The following is a 23,645-nucleotide window of genomic DNA, read 5'->3' as shown; positions in this document are numbered from 1 at the left end:
TGAACACTGTATAAAATTTAATGAGAGGAAATGAGTGAGGATATAAGAGGAAAACAGGAAAGTTACACCTTGTGAAAATATAGTTACAAGGTTCGATTGGGATATGACTTGGCCAACTTAGAATTTAAAAAAACCCAAAACTTTTGTCAGCAACTAGAATTAAATCAAGGCATCAGTAGTTGAAACCACATGCTGTGTTATCATTATCCTGTGACATAGTTACACAAAGGTCAGAAAGGGGAAGATAAAGGACGACAGTTTGTAAGGCAGACTCAGGATGACCTAAAATACGGGAAACTGCAATCAGACAACTATGGCTGACAGAGATAAGCGCAGATCTAAAACCTATGGCCTTGCGATATGTAAAGAATTTATTGTTTTTAACTTAATCAACTAACCTGAGATCCTGTGAGACTTTGTAACAATGTGACTTATTCCTGCAACTAACTGATGACATTAATTTCATTACACTTAATACACGGAGCCTGTTTACTTGTGTGTATAAATATGTGCGATATCTTGTGTTGGGGGAATGACCAGCTCATCCGGTGATTGAGCAGCTGCTACCCCTTTCGCTAGTAAATAAAAGTGCGACAAGCGAAGAAAGTGCTAGAGGAAGGCGAATGGAATGTTGGCCTTCATTGCGAGAGGTCCTTCTGCAACTGTACAGGGTATTGGTGAGGCGGCACCTGGAGTACTGCATGCAGTTTTGGTCACCTTACTTAAGGAAGGATATACGAGCTTTGGAGGGGGTACAGAGACGATTCACTCGGCTAATTCCGGAGATGAGGGGGTTACCTTATGATGATAGATTGAGTAGACTGGGTCTTTACTCGTTGGAGTTCAGAAGGATGAGGGGTGATCTTATAGAAACATTTAAAATAATGAAAGGGAGAGACAAGATAGAGGCAGAGAGGTTGTTTCCACTGGTCGGGGAGACTAGAACTAGGGGGCACAGCCTCAAAATACGGGGGAGCCAATTTAAAACCGAGTTGAGAAGGAATTTCTTCTCCCACAGAGTTGTGAATCTGTGGAATTCTCTGCCCAAGGAAGCAGTTGAGGCTAGCTCATTGAATGTATTCAAATCACAGATAGATAGATTTTTAACCAATAAGGGAATTAAGGGTTATGGGGAGCGGGTGGGTAAATGGAGCTGAGTCCACGGCCAGATCAGCCATGATCTTATTGAATGGCGGAGCAGGCTCGAGGGGCTCGATGGCCTACTCCTGTTCCTAATTCTTATGTTTTTAACTGTCTGAGTCCAACTCGGGGTCGAGGAAATTACAACACCGGACAGCCCCGCACGGGCCCAGAGCCCAGAACCCACCTCCCCGGGGGCCCCGCACGGGCCCAGAACCCACCTCCCCGGGGGCCCCGCACGGGCCCAGAGCCCACCTCCCCGGGTACCCCGAGCCCAGAGCCCACCTCCCCGGGAGCCCCGCACGGGTCCAGAGCCCACCTCCCCGGGGGCCCCGCACGGGCCCAGAGCCCACCTCCCCGGGAGCCCCGCACGGGCCCAGAGCCCACCTCCCCGGGTGTGTGAAGCGGATAATGCGGAGTGTTGTCTCTCGGGCGGGTGGGGCCTGGGCCCGCACTCGGTGTGTGTGAAGCCCGGGGCCCCCCGGGGTTTATTAACCCGCTCCCTCCCTCCGCTCATCTCTCAGCCGCTGCCTCAGACACAGAGACCCCACCGCGCATGCTCGGTTCACGCTGCCCGGGTGATTGACGAGCGGGCGGTGGGTCATCCAACCAATCAGAGTGTGCGAGAGGCGGGGCTTGCGGCCACACAGTGGGCGGAGCTGGAAGACCGAGCTGGAGGTGAGTTCTCCAACCAATCGGAGTGTGCGAGGGGCGGGGCTGAGCCCGGATCTCCCGCACTGAGCATGTGCGGGCGCCGGCGACAGTTGGTGGAGCCCGGATGATGTGAGTGTGGAACTGAACCCAGCCAGAGTCAGTACCTTCAGGGGAGGGGAACCAGTGAGTGTAGAACTGAACCCAGCCAGAGTCAGTACCTTCAGGGGAGGGGAACCAGTGAGTGTAGAACTGAACCCAGCCAGAGTCAGTACCTTCAGGGGAGGGGAACCAGTGAGTGTAGAACTGAACCCAGACAGAGTCAGCACCTTCAGGGGAGGGGAACCAGTGAGTGTAGAACTGAACCCAGCCAGAGTCAGCACCTTCAGGGGAGCGAACCAGTGAGTGTAGAACTGAACCCAGCCACAGTCAGTACCTTCAGGGGAGGGGAACCAGTGAGTGTAGAACTGAACCCAGCCAGAGTCAGTACCTTCAGGGGAGGGGAACCAGTGAGTGTAGAACTGAACCCAGCCAGAGTCAGTACCTTCAGGGGAGGGGAACCAGTGAGTGTAGAACTGAACCCAGCCAGAGTCAGTACCTTCAGGGGAGGGGAACCAGTGAGTGTAGAACTGAACCCAGCCAGAGTCAGTACCTTCAGGGGAGGGGAACCAGTGAGTGTAGAACTGAACCCAGCCAGAGTCAGTACCTTCAGGGGAGGGGAACCAGTGAGTGTAGAACTGAACCCAGCCAGAGTCAGTACCTTCAGGGGAGGGGAACCAGTGAGTGTAGAACTGAACCCAGCCAGAGTCAGTACCTTCAGGGGAGGGGAACCAGTGAGTGTAGAACTGAACCCAGCCAGAGTCAGTACCTTCAGGGGAGGGGAACCAGTGAGTGTAGAACTGAACCCAGCCAGAGTCAGTACCTTCAGGGGAGGGGAACCAGTGAGTGCAGAACTGAACCCAGCCAGAGTCAGTACCTTCAGGGGAGGGGAACCAGTGAGTGTAGAACTGAACCCAGCCAGAGTCAGTACCTTCAGGGGAGGGGAACCAGTGAGTGTAGAACTGAACCCAGCCAGAGTCAGTACCTTCAGGGGAGGGGAACCAGTGAGTGTAGAACTGAACCCAGCCAGAGTCAGTATCTTCAGGGGAGGGGAACCAGTGAGTGTAGAACTGATCCCAGCCAGAGTCAGTACCTTCAGGGGAGGGGAACCAGTGAGTGTAGAACTGAACCCAGCCAGAGTCAGTACCTTCAGGGGAGGGGAACCAGTGAGTGTAGAACTGAACCCAGCCAGAGTCAGTACCTTCAGGGGAGGGGAACCAGTGAGTGTAGAACTGAACCCAGCCAGAGTCAGTACCTTCAGGGGAGGGGAACCAGTGAGTGCAGAACTGAACCCAGCCAGACACAGTAACTTCAGGGGAGGGGAACCAGTGAGTGCAGAACTGAACCCAGCCAGAGTCAGCATCTTCAGGGGACGGGAACCAGTGAGTGTAGAACTGAACCCAGCCAGAGTCAGTACCTTCAGGGGAAGGGAACCAGTGAGTGTAGAACTGAACCCAGCCAGAGTCAGTGCTTTCAGGGAGGAGGTACAGAGGTTTCGGGAGGCAGTTCCAGAGCTTGAGTCCTCGGCAACAGAAGACAAGGCCACCAACGGTTGGGCGATTATAATCAGGGATGCTCAGGAGGGCAGAATTGGAGAAGCGCAGACATCTCTGGCGGTTGTGGAGCTGGAGGATATTACAGAGATAGGGAGGGGCGAGACCATGGAGGGATTTGTAAACCAGGATGAGAATTTTGAAATCGAAGTGTTGCTTAACCGGGAGCCAATGTAGGTCAGTGAGCACAGGGGGTGATGGATGAACGAGACTTGATGCGAGTTAGGACACGGGCAGCCGAGTTTTGGATGAGGTGAAGATTACGTGGGGTAGAATGTGGGAGGCCAGCCAGGAGTGTGTTGGAATAGTCAAGTCTAGAGGTAACCGAGGAATGGATGAGGGTTTCAGCAGAGGGTGAGCTGAGGCAGGGATGGAGACGGCCGATATTACACAGGTGGAAATAGGCGGTCTTGGTTTTCTGGGGATATGTGGTCGCAGCATTCTGGATAAGATCATCCGCCATTTTCATAGAATGAAAGTGCAGGAGACCATTCGGCCCATTGTGCATGTGCTGGCTCTATGGTCGAGCTATCCAGTTCGTTCCACTCCCCTGCTCTTTCCCCATAGCTCTGCAAATATTGTCCCTTTAGTAATTATCCAATTCACTTTTGAAAGCCACTATTGAATCTGCTTCCACCGCCCTATCAGGCAGTGCATTCCAGATTGCAACAACTCGCTGCTTATACAATGGTTCCTCATGTCGCCTCTGCTTCTTTTACCAATCACCTGAACTCTGTGTCCTCTGGTTACCGACCCTTCTGCCACTGGAAAGTGTTTCTCCTTATTTAGTCTATTAAAACCGTTCATGATTTTGAACACTATCAAATCTCCTCTTAAACTTTTCTACTCCAAGGAGAATTACCACAGCTTCTCCAGTATCTCCACATAACTGAAGTCCCTCCTCCTTCGTACCATTCTCGTAAATCTCTTCTGTCCCTCTCTAAGGTGCAGATACCCTTCTGAAAGTGTGGTGCCCAGAATTGAACACAATGTGTCAGCTGAGGCCTAACCAGTGTTTATAAAAGTTGAGCAGAACTAAACATCAAATGCTGCTATTTGTGTGATGGGTTTAGACGGGCGAGGTTTATCCAGTCAGTTGGATGTGAGCTGAAACATGTGCACTTGGAGCGGGGAGCCAAGGACACGCTGTGTAACCGGGCACAGACACTCTGCACAGCCCACACATCACTTGTTTCCCACTTGGCCCAGAAGGATGTATTAAATGCAACAATTAATTTGATTTTACTTTAAATAGTTTTGTTTATAAATTTAATTATGCTTCTTTAATTTTATTTCTGAACTCAGATTCACGGCCCCATTTTATTTCTTCCTCTGAGCCCCTCAACTTAATGTGGCAGCGTAATGTTGGTGAGTGGTGATTGATTGTCCTGGGAACCAACAGGAAGAGAGGTCAGAGGCCGGAGGGCCCAGGGAGCAGCGTGTTCTGCAACCAATCGCGGTGCTTGAGGGCTGGATCCTGAGTCGGCCTATCAGGTGAGTCTGTGTGAACCCCTGTTAAACTATTTATTTTTTAAAGTTAATCGAGATTTCTTTTGTCAGCAAAACAGTTTAACATTTGTCAGTATTTTATTTCCCTGGAGTTCCTATTATGAGTTTCAGACACTTCAGTGCCAAGTGGACCAGGTGTTTAAAGATCATTCATTTCCCTCATGTCGCTGTAAGTTAAAGATACAGAGATTGAGTTCCCTTCATTATGCATCTTTTGTAAGTAAACAAAAATCCTTTCTGTTAGCAGTGAGTCACATTCTGCACTGGGGGAGACGGCTGGTGGCTTCAGGCTTTAAAATTCTCATCCTCTTGTTCAAATCCCTCCAAGGCCTCGCCCCTCCCTATCTCTGTAACCTCCTCCAGCCCGCCAATCCTCTTAATAAGGGGAAACAATTTTCAGTGTCAGAAAGTTCAGTAACCAGAGGCACAGATTTAATGTGATTGGCAAATGAACCAGATGCGACATGAGGGGACTAATGAAGCAGCGAGATGTTCTGGCCTGGAACGCACTGCCTGTTCGGGTGGTGGAAGCAGATTCACTTGTAACTTTCGAAAGAGATAAACATGAGTCTAAAAAACTTTCAGCGTTATGGGGCAAGAGTAGGACAGGAGTCCCCTGAGTGCATCTCGCTCGCTAACCGGTTTTCAGTTCTGGATACTGCTGGTTTCTCTGGGGAGTGCAGCCAGAGCCATGTCCATGACACCGTGGGTGGCTCAGCTGCACAGGGCGGGGAGGAAGAAGATTGGAAGAGCAATAGTGGGAGTGGATTTGATAGGGGAACAAACAAGCGCTTCTGCAGGCACAGACATGATTCCAGGATGGTATGTTGCCTCCCTGGTGCCAGGGTCAAGGATGTCACTGAGCGGCTGCAGGACATTGTTGAGGGGGGAGGATGAACATCCAGAGGTTGTGGTCCATATCGGGACAAATGACATCAGTAGAAAGAGGGATGAGATCCTGCAGGCAGTATTTAGGGAGCGAGGAAAGAGATTAAAAAACAGGACCTCAAAGGTAGTAATGTTGGGATTACTCCCGGTGCCCCGTGCTGGTGAGTACAGAAATAAGAGGATAGAGCAGATGAATGCATGGCTGGAGTTTGGTGCAGGAGGGAGGGCTTTAGATTCCCGAGGCATTGGGAGCGTTTCTGGGGGAGGTGGGACCAGTACAAGCCGGACAGGTTGCACCTCAACAGGACCGGACAATATCCTCACTGGACAGAGAGAGGGGACGGTGTGGATAGAGAGAGGGGACGGTGTGGATAGAGAGAGGGGACGGTGTGGATAGAGAGAGGGGACGGTGTGGATAGAGAGAGGGGACGGTGTGGATAGAGAGAGGGGACGGTGTGGATAGAGAGAGGGGACGGTGTGGATAGAGAGAGGGGACGGTGTGGATAGAGAGAGGGGACGGTGTGGATAGAGAGAGGGGACGGTGTGGATAGAGAGAGGGGACGGTGTGGATAGAGAGAGGGGACGGTGTGGATAGAGAGAGGGGACGGTGTGGATAGAGAGAGGGGACGGTGTGGATAGAGAGAGGGGACGGTGTGGATAGAGAGAGGGGACGGTGTGGATAGAGAGAGGGGACGGTGTGGATAGAGAGAGGGGACGGTGTGGATAGAGAGAGGGGACGGTGTGGATAGAGAGAGGGGACGGTGTGGATAGAGAGAGGGGACGGTGTGGATAGAGAGAGGGGACGGTGTGGATAGAGAGAGGGGACGGTGTGGATAGAGAGAGGGGACGGTGTGGATAGAGAGAGGGGACGGTGTGGATAGAGAGAGGGGACGGTGTGGATAGAGAGAGGGGACGGTGTGGATAGAGAGAGGGGACGGTGTGGATAGAGAGAGGGGACGGTGTGGATAGAGAGAGGGGACGGTGTGGATAGAGAGAGGGGACGGTGTGGATAGAGAGAGGGGACGGTGTGGATAGAGAGAGGGGACGGTGTGGATAGAGAGAGGGGACGGTGTGGATAGAGAGAGGGGACGGTGTGGATAGAGAGAGGGGACGGTGTGGATAGAGAGAGGGGACGGTGTGGATAGAGAGAGGGGACGGTGTGGATAGAGAGAGGGGACGGTGTGGATAGAGAGAGGGGACGGTGTGGATAGAGAGAGGGGACGGTGTGGATAGAGAGAGGGGACGGTGTGGATAGAGAGAGGGGACGGTGTGGATAGAGAGAGGGGACGGTGTGGATAGAGAGAGGGGACGGTGTGGATAGAGAGAGGGGACGGTGTGGATAGAGAGAGGGGACGGTGTGGATAGAGAGAGGGGACGGTGTGGATAGAGAGAGGGGACGGTGTGGATAGAGAGAGGGGACGGTGTGGATAGAGAGAGGGGACGGTGTGGATAGAGAGAGGGGACGGTGTGGATAGAGAGAGGGGACGGTGTGGATAGAGAGAGGGGACGGTGTGGATAGAGAGAGGGGACGGTGTGGATAGAGAGAGGGGACGGTGTGGATAGAGAGAGGGGACGGTGTGGATAGAGAGAGGGGACGGTGTGGATAGAGAGAGGGGACGGTGTGGATAGAGAGAGGGGACGGTGTGGATAGAGAGAGGGGACGGTGTGGATAGAGAGAGGGGACGGTGTGGATAGAGAGGGGGGACGGTGTGGATAGAGAGGGGGGACAGTGTGGATAGAGAGGGGACAGTGTGGATAGAGAGGGGACAGTGTGGATAGAGAGGGGACAGTGTGGATAGAGAGGGGACAGTGTGGATAGAGAGGGGACAGTGTGGATAGAGAGGGGACAGTGTGGATAGAGAGGGGACAGTGTGGATAGAGAGGGGACAGTGTGGATAGAGAGGGGACAGTGTGGATAGAGAGGGGACAGTGTGGATAGAGAGAGGGGACAGTGTGGATAGAGAGAGGGGACAGTGTGGATAGAGAGAGGGGACACGGTGTGGACAGAGAGAGGGGACAGTGTGGACAGAGAGAGGGGACAGTGTGGACAGAGAGAGGGGACAGTGTGGACAGAGAGAGGGGACAGTGTGGACAGAGAGAGGGGACAGTGTGGACAGAGAGAGGGGACAGTGTGGACAGAGAGAGGGGACAGTGTGGACAGAGAGAGGGGACAGTGTGGACAGAGAGAGGGGACAGTGTGGACAGAGAGAGGGGACAGTGTGGACAGAGAGAGGGGACAGTGTGGATAGAGAGGGGGGACAGTGTGGACAGAGAGAGGGGACAGTGTGGACAGAGAGAGGGGACAGTGTGGATAGAGAGAGGGGACACAGTGTGGATAGAGAGAGGGGACACAGTGTGGATAGAGAGAGGGGACAGTGTGGATAGAGAGAGGGGACAGTGTGGACAGAGAGAGGGGACAGTGTGGACAGAGAGAGGGGACAGTGTGGACAGAGAGAGGGGACAGTGTGGACAGAGAGAGGGGACAGTGTGGACAGAGAGAGGGGACAGTGTGGACAGAGAGAGGGGGACAGTGTGGACAGAGAGAGGGGGACAGTGTGGATAGAGAGAGGGCACAGTGTGGATAGAGAGAGGGGACAGTGTGGACAGAGAGAGGGGGACAGTGTGGACAGAGAGAGGGCACAGTGTGGACAGAGAGAGGGGACAGTAGGTATCATGTTTGGAAGGCAGAGGAAACAAAAGCTAGAAAATAGACAATAGGGGAGTTTGGCAGCGCTAAATGCCAGTGCCAGTGTGTTTCAATGAGATCACCTCTCATTCGTCTAAACTCCAGAGAGTATAGGCCCATTCTACACAAACTCTCATCATAAGTCAGTCCTCTCATCACTTTTCTTCAACATACATCAACATTTTCCTTTCAGTTGAAGTGAATGGAAGATGAGAGGGGTGTTGGCATCGGGAACTCAGTTAATTCAGCTTCTGAAAGGTGTTCATGTTTAGTTCATTCCATATCGGGGAAAATGTGGTTGTTATCATTAGAGAGAGATTTCACTGAGCAACAGTTGGTGTTTGCAACCAACTGGCCGTGGATATTTTCATCATTGAATGTTTAGATTAGAAATATTATGTTCGAATAAGAAAAGTTCAGAGACTAGTGGTTTGTGCTTGCCACAGGAAGACCAGTGTTTTACGTGCTTCGAATATTGTTGATGTATGTTGAAGAAAATGCAGACTCGTGTTTCTGGACCATGCCGGAGCCAAAGACTACCATATTCGGCAATGCCAGTTCCAGTTGGATAAAAGGTTGATGGCATAGCAAAAGATCCAGCAGTTAAAACAAAATTATCTCCAGTTATCTGCAGACATCGAATGTCGCAGCATGCTGACAAAGTTGGACTTAAGAATTCAAAGTATTGAGTTAAATTATTGGGATCGATTGTTATAGAATTGAATTGTTATAGAATGGAAAAGTGGTGAAGTTATGCTAAACTTGTATCGAACCTTGGTTAGACTTTGTGTGTGCAATTCTGGTCACCATATTATAAAAAGGATATGGAGGCACTGGAGAGGGGGCAGAGAAGGTTTACAAGGATGATGCCAGAAAGGCGAGCGTGTACCTATCGGGAAAGGATGGACAGGCAAGGTCTCTTTTTTTCTTGAAAAAAGAAGGCTGAGGGGTGACCTAATGTCTTTAAAATGATTAAAGGTTTTGATAGAGCAGACACAGTGTTTCCACTTGTGGGGACCAGCATAATTAGAGGCCATCAACATAAGATAGTCACCAAGAAATCAAATAGGGAATTCAGAAGAAACCTCTACCCAGAGAGTGGTGAGAATGTGGAACTCACTGCCACAGGGAGTGGTTGAAGCGAATAGTATCGATGCATTTAAGGGGAGGCTAGACAAGTATATGAGGGAGAAGGGAATAGAGGGTTATGTGGATATAGTTAGATGAGGAAAGAAGGGAGGAGGCTCGAGTGGAGCTTAAACGCCGGCATGGACTGGTTGGGCCGAATGGCCTGTTTCTGTGCCGTATATCCGATGTAATCCTATTGTCCAGGACACACTGCTCGAAGGGGAATATAAATGACCTGTATCCAAACGCGATTGTTACTTTTGTCTTCTTTGTAAAATGACAAAGTCTGGGCATAATTTGTTTGTGAAATTAAAACTGATTTTATATATATATATATATATATATTGCTAAGCGTTGCTGGTCAAACACATGGGAAGGAAAATTTAGCTGAAAATTGAGATAATTAAGTTTTATTTTTGAAAAAGTCCCGTCTCTGTGGTTCTGTCCAAACTATGTATTCAGAAATAAGTTTTTGAGGGCGACTGTTATGCTAAAGGTAACTAACATCCTTCCTCTTGTAGTCTGAATTGCTCTCTGGCATATTTTGGAGAATAAAAGGTCCAAGAAGAGGTTTGGTTAAATAAAATTAAACAAAGAAACTGGGTCAAAACTTGGACCAAGTGGGAATGTTTGATCGATGTTTAAAGACAGTATGATAATATTGTATTCGACAGTAAAGTTCCTCCGGGCTCATGAATGAAATGGTGAACACTGTATAAAATGTAATGAGAGGAAATGAGTGAGGATATAAGAGGAAAACAGGAAAGTTACACCTCCAAATAGAAATGTTTCTTCACTCATTGTTCCTGTGCGAATTGTCATAAATCACCTGGGTACAATCTGGTGTTAATGTAAATTCTTGTTAAAGTCAGGGAAGTGTAGGAAATTGCTAATATTTCTCTGAGATGTTTGTGTCATTGCCTACACTGAACAATAAGAAAACTGAATTTGATCGCCTGGCCACTACCCGAGACATCGGGACCGTGCAGAGGGAGATGAGCAAAGATCTTCAGACACCCCACGATCTTTTGATAAGATCACCTCAAATGGCTTGGATCAGATGTCCCATGTGGCATGATACTGGGATACCGCTGCGTGTGTGTGTGAACAAGTCTCAGGCATGCTCAGTTATCGACAACAGCACAACATGAAATGGCTAATGTGGCTCAGGAGAGTGAGAACACTTTTTAAACCATCATGGCCGTGACACAATCTCCATAGAGAAACCGACTTTGAAATAATCCGGATAGAGTTAAACACACTGCTACCTGTCAGAGGCATTAGAATTAACAGTAGCGAGAATGCTGATCAAATTAGGATTTTGTTACAGCTGGAATGGTCGTCAGTTTCAAGGCCTCCACTAAGTACTGAACAAAGGAAGCTTGTAGAGAGGCTAAAAACAAAAAAAGTCAGCCGGTCTCTGTCTGGACAAGGTGGCCATGGCTGTGTACAGATCAGCTACAAGCTGAAGGTGGGAGATAAGGAGGCCAGACCTTACAGGTTCCATAACAAAACATGGATCCAAGTGAGAGGCGATCTCCAGGAGGAAGCAGAGGACCTCAAAAGGGTTAGTTTTGGAATCTGTGATAAACCGAGGTATAGACCCTCAAAAGCATAATTTTGGTGGTAATGGAGAAAGAACCCTAAAGCGTGCTCCTTGGGAAGATTGGGAGACCAGGAAGACTCCCCTGAACCAGGTGGGTTGGGACACATCCTGACCCCAAACATTAAATTAATAGTGTTCACTTAAAGAGTTAGTATCACTCCAGGGCAATAAGTAATTCAAGAACATTATAAAATACTTCAATACAAACTTAAAAGATAATGACGGCAGATTATTTTAAAGTAAGAAATGTTGTATGTTGATCAGTAATGTTAACTATTGGTTTGCCAACTACAAATGCTGATAGTGATCATCATATGTGGGACTTAAATAAAATGACATCCCACCTCACAAAAAGAACTCGACCTGTCCGATCCAGTAAATTAACCCACATTTAATGGACTAGAAGTAACTGAATCAGGAAATATATTATATAACAATGTGTGTTTTTAAATTGTTAATTGAAATCAAAAGTTTTAAACATGAGCTTGAATCTATCAACTAGATTATGTGAAGGGAGATATTCACAGTTAATAGATAAAATGGGAAGAGAATTAGTAAAGGATGTGTTAGTAAAGAATAGAAAACAGGAACCAAGGGATGAGGAAGATGGGGAACACAAGGAGAATCAGTTTAAATCGCAAGGAAAGTGAGAGCTGACAGGATAGCTCAGAATAGGAGCCACAGCAAGGTTAGCAGGAGTAAACAGAATAGATATAGAAAGTGAATGGGAACACGATGTGTCTTACTGGTGGTATTGTGTGTAGCCTCTGACATTTATGATGAATGTGGTACAGAAGTGACTGGACAAGAGAGAGAGTAATCAAATCCCTTTGTTTATTCATGAAGAACAACTGAGAAAATGGTTTAGGGGAACCAAGTCATAGGCTTTGATGTGATGCAGCCAATAGGAATGGGGATTTTGGCCCCCAGGGAAGGAGAAAGAAGTGAAGATATTAGACCAGTGGGATTGGTCTTGCCTTTGCTAATGAAAAATGGAAATGAAACGAAACCTTGGCCGGTGTATAGGGTAGAATCGTTTGCAAGGGTGGAAGACTGAGCTAGGTCCGATCCATAAACAGTATGAGGAATATGCAAGATATCTGATTAAGAAGGGAGGAACTTGGATAGCACCAGATATGCAGTGTTGTACTCTGAAAGGGACAACATGGGTTTGTAGATGTTCCAGCTTGTGGGTTCACCCTCAACAAAGAATCTCCAGAATGCCAGATTGAAATAAATAAATGGGGCGAAGGCCAAACTAATACAGTGTATAAAGGAAAAGGACAGTATTGTGTGACTACTACTGTCACGTATATGACTGTGGGTTCAACCCGATGCCCCATACTAGAACATCACTTTAGCTTGATTCCACCGAGGAACACATGTATCGGTGCTAAACATTGGTTCTGGTACATCATCATAACGCAACTTATCTGCAGATGAGACTGCCTCTGGAGGATGAAGCCATTCGAGTCATTCCACATATTGGACACTATATTCTCCCTGTTTCTGGCTTTAAAGCTCAAAATTCAGCGAATTAGGACATCCCAGAAACACACAGTGCAAATCATATAGAGGAAGAGAGAGACAGAACAGGCAATCCCGAGACATGAGAATCAGGAATGGTGGAAAGTAGCATCGAGTTAGATTGTTCCAGCTGGGATTGGTGATAGCACGGATAATAGCTTCAGAGATTCCGGTCATTGCATTATGCTGTAAGGAAGTCAATAAGGGACATTGAAAATATAAGAAAAGGGAAGGACGCTGAGAGGAAACCAGGATTAGTAAAGACAAAAAAAGATATAAAACACTTTGTCAACAGGTAATGTAACCCATAAAAAAAACCTGTGGGACAGGTTAACATGTGGACCCTGGTTAATTCAGCTTCTGAAAGGGGTTTATGTTTCATTCATTCGATAGAGGGAAAAATGTGGTTCGTATTATTAGGGAGAGAGAGACACAGATTTCACTGAGCAACAGCTGGTGTTTTGCGACCAACCAGGCTTCGATATTAATAATAGAATGGATTAGAAATATTGTTTGGATAAGAAAAGTCCAGAACTAGTGGTTTATGATCACCGTGGCCAGGCCGCAATGCTTCTAAATGTGTTGCTGATGTAAACTTGTGTCTCTGGACTATGCAGTAGCCAGAGACTACCATATTAGGCAATGCCGGCTCCAGTTTGATAAGAAAACAGTCTATAAATGTAAGCTTTTTCCTTTGTTCATTAGCGTGGAGATACCCGTGCCTGGTTACACGTGCTCCATCTGTGACTATACTCCACTTGTAAATTGATTATAAACAGAAGACTGAATTTGTTACTACTCAAGTGAAGAAACAGAAGTTTGTTTTAAATCAACACTTGGTTCTTTTTTTAAGTTTGGAACTTCAAAACTTCCTTCGGCATTAAAAATCCGTTAAAACAGCAAAAATCATTCGTAAAGCTATCATCATTAACCTTGAATAAAACATAACTTCGTTAATTTCAATAACTCCAATTTAATTCGGACCAATATTTTATTAACGAAACACAATACAGAACAGATAAAGTAAAACAAAATAGCACATGCTTACAGAACACAGTAAATTACATCATTGTTACCTTCAGGTGCTTTTAAGGAAAGATAAACTTGCTATAGAGGGAGTGCAATGAAGGTTCATCAGACTGATTCCTGGGATGGGGGGATTGTCCTATGAGAGATTGAGTAGACTAGGCCTATATTCTCCAGTGTTTAGAAGAATGAGAGGTGAGAGGCGACACCCACATCCCATGAACGAATGTTTAAAAAGATGTGAGATGTTTAAATTTGATCAAGGACACCAGCCAAATTAATAGAAACACTCCCTGTCCTTCAGGACCTGTGTCCAGGGGAGAAGCTGATGGGTTTATCTGATCATCTTTGGGATAAATGTTGTGTTCATCGAGCTGAGCAGCTCATGCCAGCATCAAACACTCTCCAGTCGGGCACAGCACGAGTTAGATACAGAGTGAACCCATCGGTCGCTCCCCGACACAGATACTGAGGGACAGGGAGTGTCCGGGACACTGACATTTCTCACTTAATAAGGTATAAATTGATCCTGTACCTCTCCCCATTAATCCTGGGCTCCACACGGCTCGAATCCTGCTCCTGTTTCCCTTCCTGTAACAGCACTAAGCTCAACCCAGGGTGGTTGCTCGGCACTGCAGTGATGTCATAAAGCAGGGCCATTCAGCCCAGCTGGTCCTCTCCTTGTCCCTTTAAAGGTGGAGAGCTGGGACATCCTGTCTCAACACACATCCCCCTGTTCATACTGAGAATCCCTGGGGAAGGGGGAAGGCCCAAGGCCCAGAGTGTGGAACACAACCAAAGGGGAAAGAGGAGGAGAGAAGGGGAGGTAAATCAAGGAGTGGGGACTGAGGGGCATCAAGATTCAGTTTTAGAGCCTGTAGACTTCAGGAGGGATCAGTGAGTTCTGTAATTTCAGGATCCAGGGAGAGAACAAGGAGCAGATGGGGAGACTGGTGTGGATTCCAGCACAGTGAGGATGTAGGGGGAGGGAGATTGTCTCGGGCCGTGTATTAGGGGTGTAGGAGGGACAAGAGAGGAAAGGTCAGAGGAGCAATTACTGCAGCAGTGTCCATCAATAGTGAGAGAGAGAAGGTGGGGGTCAGAGTGGGCCCTGGACAGGCCGGTAAACTGTTTGTTTGCTGTGACCAGCTTTCCTTCTGTCACAAATAGCCTCCTGTCACAAATAGCCTCCTGTAGCCCAGTGACACAAACAGCCCATTAAACACCACCAATGTCCTTTGGTCTGTTGAGGTCTCCCTTTGTGAAACATCGGCTGTTGTTAAAGCTTCTCATTCTAACTCGCTCACAGTGAGACAGTATCCACTGTCCCTTTTATTCCATGGGCTTCATCTTTGCTGGTATTGGTAACACGCCCGGGATCACTAAACACAAAACCCAGTCTGTGAATCACTTTCAGCTACTGGACTTAGTGTGTGGCCCACAGCATCTCTCTCACCTTCAATGTGTGAATAGAGCATCACGCCTGCAAAGCTGGTTTAAGTTTATATCCAGGCAGAAAATCTATTTAAGAAAAGCATGTAGACCAATGAGACACTGTTCAGGTGCCAGTGTGCTGCTGGTTTGTCCGGCATTTTGCCAGTAATGGAAAATAACTGAACATTTCTCCCAGTGTAACCTTTGCTGTAATGAAATGTGTCTTTTAATAAGCCTCATGTCCTTGCTCATGTCTGCTGCAATTGTGTAGAAAGAGGATGAGAAATGATGGTGTTTGTATTGAGATGTGAAACAAGGAAACGGTATCTGTGTGTGGCAGTGACACAGCCTGTGGTCACAGGCAGAACCATGCGCCGATATCCGTGTGGTTATGGTTTGAGCAGGGTCAGTTCATGAATGCTCAAGCTAAGATGTGCCAGGGATCGGGAGTAGTGGCAGTAAATAAAATCTAAATGTAAATTCCGATGTAGTTTATCTTTATTTATTGCTATTTTCATAGCTTTTTCTGAATGTGGCCCAAGCCAAGTGCCAGGATATTGGACCAGGCCCACCACAGAAAATGAGTTTGACACCTTGAGGTAGACAATGTCAACCGGATTCCCCCATCCACCAACCGAACAACTTCTTTACAAACTGAAGATAGTTTGTAAGACGTGACCATGTTTACCAGAATCCGTGTTCAGTGTCTGTAATGGCCCCTTCCCTTTCCCCATGATGGAAAACAGCATCTCTCAGGATCCCTTCAAGCACCTTCCCGGTGATCGAGGTCACGTTGATGGGCCTTTAGTTCCCGAGCTCTGACTTGTGCTCAATTTGCAAAATGGGAACGACATGTGCTACCTTCCAATCTCAGGGAACAACCCATGACTCTACTGAGCTGTTGGAGATATGGGCAAGGGGCTGACAGAGCACCTATCCCATCTCTTTAAACACCCTTGGGTGGATATCATCTGCACCTTACACGTCAAGGTTAACCCACGCAGTGACTGCTGTCAGTGAAGAGAGATGAGAAAGACCAAAGTGCCGTTTGCCCCTCTCAGTGTGACCTTGAAGGACTGTGTCCAGGCTGAAGTTTTCTCCCCATATGATCCTCCCCCCAGTGTGTCCTCTCTGAGCTCCAGCCAGGTGATGATAAACACACAGGTGGGAAAGACAAAAATCTACAGCAATGTGTTGAAAGCAACACGAATTTATTTGTCTCTAACCCAAATATTAAACTCCAGTTCCAACTGTCAGAATGAACATGGTTCAGTCGGGATGTGATTAACAGCAGCATTAACAGCAGATCCCAACCCCTGCAGTCACTTGTGAACTTGCTGGTGTCTCAACACATGGGCTAACGTACTGAATCCCTTCCCACACTCAGAGCAGGTGAATGGCCTCTCCCCGGTGTGAACTCGCTGGTGTGTTAGCAAATGGGATGATGTACTGAATCCCTTCCCACACTCAGAGCAGGTGAACGGCCTCTCCCCGGTGTGAACTCGCTGGTGTGTTAGCAAATGGGATGATGTACTGAATCCCTTCCCACACTCAGAGCAGGTGAACGGCCTCTCCCCAGTGTCAACTCGCTGGTGTGTCAGCAAATGAGATGATGTCGTGAATCCCTTCCCACACTCAGAGCAGATGAACAGCCTCTCCCCAGTGTGAACTCGGTGGTGTTTCAGCAGGGTAGATGAATGAGTGAATCCCTCCTCACACTCGGAGCAGGTGAGCGGCCTCTCCCTCGTGTGAACTTGCTGGTGCCTCAACAGGTGGGATGAACAACTGAATCCCTTCCCACACTCTGAGCAGCTGAATGGCCTCTCCCCAGTGTGAACTCGCCAATGTATTTCCAGCTGGGATGGGTAGTTGAAACATTTCCCACAGTCCTCACATTTACACAGTTTCTCCCCAGTATGACTGCACTTGTGTCTCTCCAGGTTGGATGATCGGCTGAAGCCTTGTCCACACACACAGCACGTGTACTGTTTCTCCCCGCTGTGAACAGTGCTTTTCCCTTCCATGGTCAAAGGCCGATGATATTCCGTTCCCGATGAATCGAGTGACTATCACATCTTAATGTGATGTTTGGTTTGAGCCTCTGGTCGACAAATCCTCCCCTTTTAATACCCTGTAAAGTGAGTTTCAAACAGGAAAAAGGGTGGGTGAGAGAGAACCCACAAAAACACAAAGGCAGGTTGTGAAATTGAGCTGAATGAACCTGGCTATTTGTGCGGCCATCAGCAGAAAATAAGTGACCATGAAAGCTGTTGGATTGTCGTAATAACCCAACTGGTCACTAATGTCTATAGGATTCACAAAATTCTGGGACCCCTACTGAATGGACATATGTCTGGAATTTAAATTGGAACTGTGTTAGACTTTTGGAGGAGAAATGTGGACAGAAATATCTCACTATTAGGTGCCTTTAGACTAAACTAGGGCCTTTTAGATTGAGTTTGGACATTTTAAATTGTATGCTGGGTCTGCATAGGGCTGCTAACCCACCTGGGAGGCAGGCCCCAGGGAGACATTAGCAGTCTAACAAAAGCCCACTTACCAGGGACCCAGGTACATACATATTTTAATAGTTCTTAAAACGGCTATACAGAAAAACCCTGGATTCAGCAAAACACACAATGGACAGTATCAAGACCTGATTACATTCTAACGGCACCATTTGAAAACCCCATCAACACCTTTGGGAATCTTGTATCAGGCTAATAATCAGCCCACCAAAATATCTCACAAAGGGATCACATTAGAGTTGATCAGCCTGCCATCGCACAAAAGCAGTCATCAGAAATCAATTGTGCACTCAGGTATAACTGGGGGCCTTGGTGGTGACTTTTGGGCTTGGTAACTTTTGGGCATAGAAAGTAGGTGCAGGAGTAGGCCATTCAGTCCTTCGAGCCTGCACCACCATGCAACAGGATCATGGCTGATCATTCACCTCAGTACGCCTTTCCTGCTTTCGCTCCATATCCCTTGATCCCTTTAGCCGTAAGGGCCATATCTAACTTCCCCTTGAATATATCAAATGAACTGCCATCAACAACTCTCTGCAGTAGGGAATTCCACAGGTTAACAACTCTCTGAGTGAAGGAGTTTCTCCTCATCTCAGTCCTAGATGGCCTACCCCTTATCCTTGGACTATGTTCCCTAGTTCTGGACTTCCCAACATCGGGAACATTCTTCCTGCATCTAACCTGTCCAGTCCCGTCAGAATTTTCTATATATCTATGAGAACCCCTCTCATCCTTCTAAACTCGAGTGAATACAGGCCCAGTGAATCTAGTTTGTCCTCATATGTCAGTCCTGCCATCCTGGGAATCAATCTGGTGAACCTTCGCTACACTCCCTCAATAGCAAGAACGTCCTTCCTCAGATTAGGAGAACAAAACTGAACACAATATTCCAGGTGAGGCCGCACTACGGCCCTGTACAACTGCAGTAAGACCTCCCTGTCCCTATACTCAAATCCCCTCGCTATGAAGGCCAACAAAGCATTTGCCTTTTTCACCGCCTGCTGAACCTGCATGCTAACTTTCAATGACTGATGTACCATGACACCCAGGTCTCGCTGCACCTCCCCTTTTCCTAATCTGCCACCATTCAGATAATATTCTGCCTTCGTGTTTTTGCCACGAAAGTGAATAACTTCACCTTATACTGCATCTGCCACGTGTTTGCCCATTCACCTAACCTGTCCAAGTCACCCTGCAGCCTTTTAGCATCCTCCTCACAGCTCACACTGCCACCCAGCTTAGTATCATCTGCAAACTAGGAGATATTGCACTCAATTCCTTCATCCAAATCATTAATATATATTGCAAATAGCTGTGGTCCTAGCACTGAGCCCTGCAGTACCCTACTAGTCACTGCCTGCCATTCTGAAAAGGACCCATTTATCCCGACTCTCTGCTTCCTGTCTGCCAACCAGTTCTCTATCCACGTCAGTACATTACCCCCAATACCATGTGCTTTAATTTTGCACACCAATCTCTTGTGTGGGACCTTGTCAAAAGCCTTTTGAAAGTCCAAATACACCACATCTACTAGTTCTCCCTTGTCCACTCTACAAGTTACATCCTCAAAAAATTCTAGAAGATTTGTCAAGCAGGATTTCCCTTTCATAAATCCACGCTGACTTGGGCCGATCACGTCACTGCTTTCCAAATGTGCTGCTATTTCATCTTTCATAATTGATTCCAAGATTTTCCCCACGACTGATGTCAGGCTAACCAGTCTATAATTACCCATTTTCTCTCTCCCTCCTTTTTTAAAAAAGTGGTGTTACATTAGCTACCCTCCAGTCAATAGGAACCGATCCAGAGTCGATCGACTGTTGGAAAATGGTCACCAATGCATCCACTATTTCTAGGGCTACTTCCTTAAGTACTCTGGGATGCAGACTATCAAGCCCCGGGGATATATTGGCCTTCAATCCCATCAATTTCCCTGACACAATTTCCCACCTAATAAGGATTTCCTTCAGTTCCTCCTTCTTACTCGACCCTCGGTCCCCTAGTATTTCCGGAAGGTTATTTGTGTCTTCCTTTGTGAAGACAGAACCAAAGTATTTGTTTAACTGGTCCACTATTTCTTTGTTACACAGTATAAATTCACCTGAATCTGACTGCAAGGGACCTACGTTTGTTTTCACTAATCTTTCACATATATATATAGAAGCTTTTGCAGTCAGTTCTTATGTTGCCAGCAAGCTTCCTCTCATACTCTATTTTCCCCCTTCTAATTAAACCATTTGTCCTCCTCTGCTTTATTACAAAATTATCCCAGTCTTCAGGTTTGCTGCTTTTTCTGGCCAATTTATAAGCCCCTTCCTTGGATTTAACACTATCCTTAATTTCACTTGTTAGCCACGGTTGAGCCATCTTCCCTGTTTTATTTTTACTCCAGACAGGGATGTACAATTGTTGAAGTTCATCCATGTGATCTTTAAATGTTTGCCATTGCCTATCCACCGTCATCCCTTTAAGTATCATTATTCAGTCTATTCTAGCCAATTCATGTCTCATACCATCAAAGTTACCTTTCCTTAAGTTCAGGACCCTAGTCTCTGAATTAACTATCACTTTCCATCTCAATAAAGAATTCTACCATATTATGGTCACTCTTCCCCAAGGGGCCTCGCACAACAAGATTGCTAATTAGTCCTTTCTCATTACACATCACCCAGTCTCGGATGGCCAGCCCTCTAGTTAGGTCCTTGATACATTGGTCCAGAAAACCATCCCTAATACACTCCAGGAAATACTCCTTCACCACATTACTACCAGTTTGGTTAGCCCAATCAATATGTAGATTAAAGTTGCCCATGATAACTGCTGAAGAGAGAAAGCAGTGTGCAACTGGTCTAAACTGTGGAGAAATCTTTTGGTGAGCATAGTCCCTGCAATTTCTGAGCCGAGCTCAGTTAGTGTAGTGGTGGGAGGTGTTTTTTTTCCACTGCATAGCCTCTGTATCCGTTGCGTATATGTTTTCCCCCTTTTTCTGTACATTTTGTTATATGCTATTCAGGTAATTAGTGTGGTGTGCTATTTCCTAAATAAAATATTTGTTCTTGCACCAAACAGTTGTCTGTCTACATCTATCACATCTCCTAAATAATTCCAAGCCCGAGAACCAGGGAGTGGGACGATTCGGACCATCAAGGTCAGAAAAGGCTGACACACCCACCACCCCCTACATGTCCTTCAGGGACAGGAACTCACCACCCGGTCTGGGCCGACACAAGACTCTGGTCTCTATGGGAGGAGGGAGAGGTGGGCGGGGTGAAGGGGAGGGAATGTATACATCTGTAACTCGACCAGAACTTTGACAGAACCTCCCAAACCCACAACCTCTCCCACCTAGATGGACCAGGGCAGCAGGTGCATGGGAAATCCATCACCTCCAAGTCTCACACCATCCTGACTTGGGCATATATCACCGTTCCTACATCGTCACTGGGTGAAAATCCTGGAACTCCTCACCTAACAGCATTGTGGGAGGGCCTTCACCACACGGACTGCAGCGGTTCGAGAAGGCCCACCATCACCTTGTCAAGGGGCAAATGGAAATTGGAAATATATTCTGGCCCGACTGGTGACATCCACATCCCAAGAATGGATTCAAACAAATCTGTATATTGAAAGCCCCTACAGAAATACTTGTTCCGAAAACAATACTCTTCTACATTGTGCGGGCAGTGTCTGTTTCACAACCTAATCTCCCCTAGAATCCACTGCTGTTGACAGTCTCTCATCGGAAATTGTTGGGCCCGACTGGGCCCAGAGGTACTGGGGGTTAAACCCAGCAGCTTCTCCTCCCTCTCCACTCCAGCTCAAACTGATGCAACAAACAGACCCACACAGGAGGCCAGGGAGCGACTTCCGCATCCAGCACCCACCCTGATACAGAGCGGCTCTGGATTGGTCGCTCTGTGTTTCCAGTATCGATGCACTGAAGATCAGCATATGAGGGAGAAGGGAATAGAGGCTTATGCTGAGAGAGTTAGAACCATAGAATCAGAGAATGGTTACAGCACGGAACAAGACCATTCGGCCCGTCAAGCCCGTGCCAGCTCTCTGCAAGAGCACCTCAGCTAGTCCCACTCCCCCGCCCTTACCCCACAGCCCTGCAAATGTTTTTCTTTCAGATACTTATCCAACTCCCTTTTGAAAGCCGCAATTGAGTCTGCCTCCACCACCCTTTCAGGCCGTGCAATCCGGATATTAACCACTCGCCACGCAAAAAGGTTTTTTCTTGTGTCGCCTTTGGTTCTTTTGCCAATCACCTTAAATCTGTGTCCTCTGGTTCTCGACCCTTCTGCCAATGGGAACAGTATCTCTCGACCACTCATGATTTTGAACACCTCGATCAAATTTCCTCTCAATCTTCCCTGCTCTAAGGAGAACACAAGAAATAAGAGCGGGAGTAGACCATTTGGCCCCTCGAGCCTGCTCCATCATTCAATAAAATCATGGCTGATCTGATCATGGACACAACTCCACTTCCCCGCTTGCTCCCCATAAACCTTTGCTCCCATATCACTCAAAAAATCTGTCTTTCTCCTCCTAAAATATATTCAATGAGCCAGCCTCCACAGCTTTCTGGGGCAGAGAATTCCACAGAGTTAGAACCATCAGAGAAGAAATTCCCCCTCATCTCAGTTTTAAATGGGCAACCCTTTATTCTGAAACTATGCCCCAGTTCTAGATTCTCCTATGAATGGAAACACCCTCTCTGCATCCACCTTGTCAAGCCCTCCAGTATGTTTTATGTTTCAATAAGATCACCTCTCATTATTCTGAACTCCAATGAGTATAGGCCCAAACTACTCAACCTTTCTTCATAAGTCAACCCCTTCATCTCAGGAATCAACCGAGTGAACCTTCTCTGAACTGCCTCCAATGAAAGTATATCCTTCCTTAAATACAGAGACCAAAACTGTTCACAGTACTCCAGGTGTGGCCTCACCAATAGCCTGTACAGTCGTAGCAGGACTTCTCTGCTTTTATACTCTATCCCCTTTGCAACTCCAGCTGCTCCAGTCTGTCCAGGTAACTGAAGTCCCTCATCCCTGGAATCATTCTCGTAAATCTTTTCTGCACCCTCGCCAAGGACTTCACATTATTCCTAAAGTGCGTTGCCCACAATTAGGCATAATACTCCAGTTGAGGCCGAACCAGTGTTTTGTACAGGTTCATCATAATATCCATGCGTTTGTACTCTATACTTCTATTTATAAACAGAGATACTGTCAAGTGTAGTATAAACAGGGACAGGGTCTAGTGTAATATAAACAGAGGCAGGGTCGAATGTAATATAAACCGAGACTGGGTCATGTGTAATTACAAACAGTGACATGATCTAGGGTAATATTTAGAATGACTCCTGGCACCATGAACTAGTGAGTACAGAAATAGGAGGATAGAGCAGATGAATGCCTGGCTGGAGAGATGGTGCAGGAGGGATGGCTTTAGATTCCTGATGCATTGGGACCGCTTCTGGAGGGAGGTGGGTCCTGTACAAGCCAGACGGGTTGCACCTCAACAGAGCCGGGTACCAATATCCTCGCCATGGGGGGGGGGGGGGGTTTAGTCAGTCTGTTGGGGAGGGTTGGACAGAGGAAAAAAGCAGGAAAAACAGGTAAAATAAAAACAATTTTAAAGCTCTTTGTCTAAATGCACATAACATTTGTAACAAAATAGATGAGTTGACGGCACAAATAGATACAAATGGGTACGATCTGATACCCATTACAGAGAGGTGGTTGCAAGGTGACCAGGACTGGGAACTAAATATTCAGGGATATTTGATAATTCGGAAGGACAGACAGAAAGGAAAAGGAGGTGGGGTAGCTCTGTTAATAAAGAATTAGATCAGTGCGTTG

At 47.2% G+C, this 23,645-nt stretch overlaps 1 protein-coding gene across 1 annotated transcript in view; it reads right to left on the bottom strand.

Annotated features, from left to right (window-relative positions):
• Positions 1 to 16,569: 16,569 nt before the first annotated feature.
• LOC139235415 (zinc finger protein 3-like) overlaps positions 16,570 to 23,645 on the bottom strand; it is a 47,110-nt gene continuing 40,034 nt past the window's right edge. Inside the window, exon 2 of the mRNA XM_070866539.1 lies at positions 16,570 to 17,238. Coding sequence (XP_070722640.1) covers positions 16,570 to 17,238 — 669 coding nt within the window. The remainder of the gene's footprint in view (positions 17,239 to 23,645) is intronic.

This window comes from Pristiophorus japonicus, chromosome 23 (assembly GCF_044704955.1).
Source record: "Pristiophorus japonicus isolate sPriJap1 chromosome 23, sPriJap1.hap1, whole genome shotgun sequence".
Lineage (NCBI taxonomy): Eukaryota > Metazoa > Chordata > Chondrichthyes > Pristiophoridae > Pristiophorus > Pristiophorus japonicus.
This window is presented reverse-complemented; position numbering and strand designations above follow the sequence as displayed.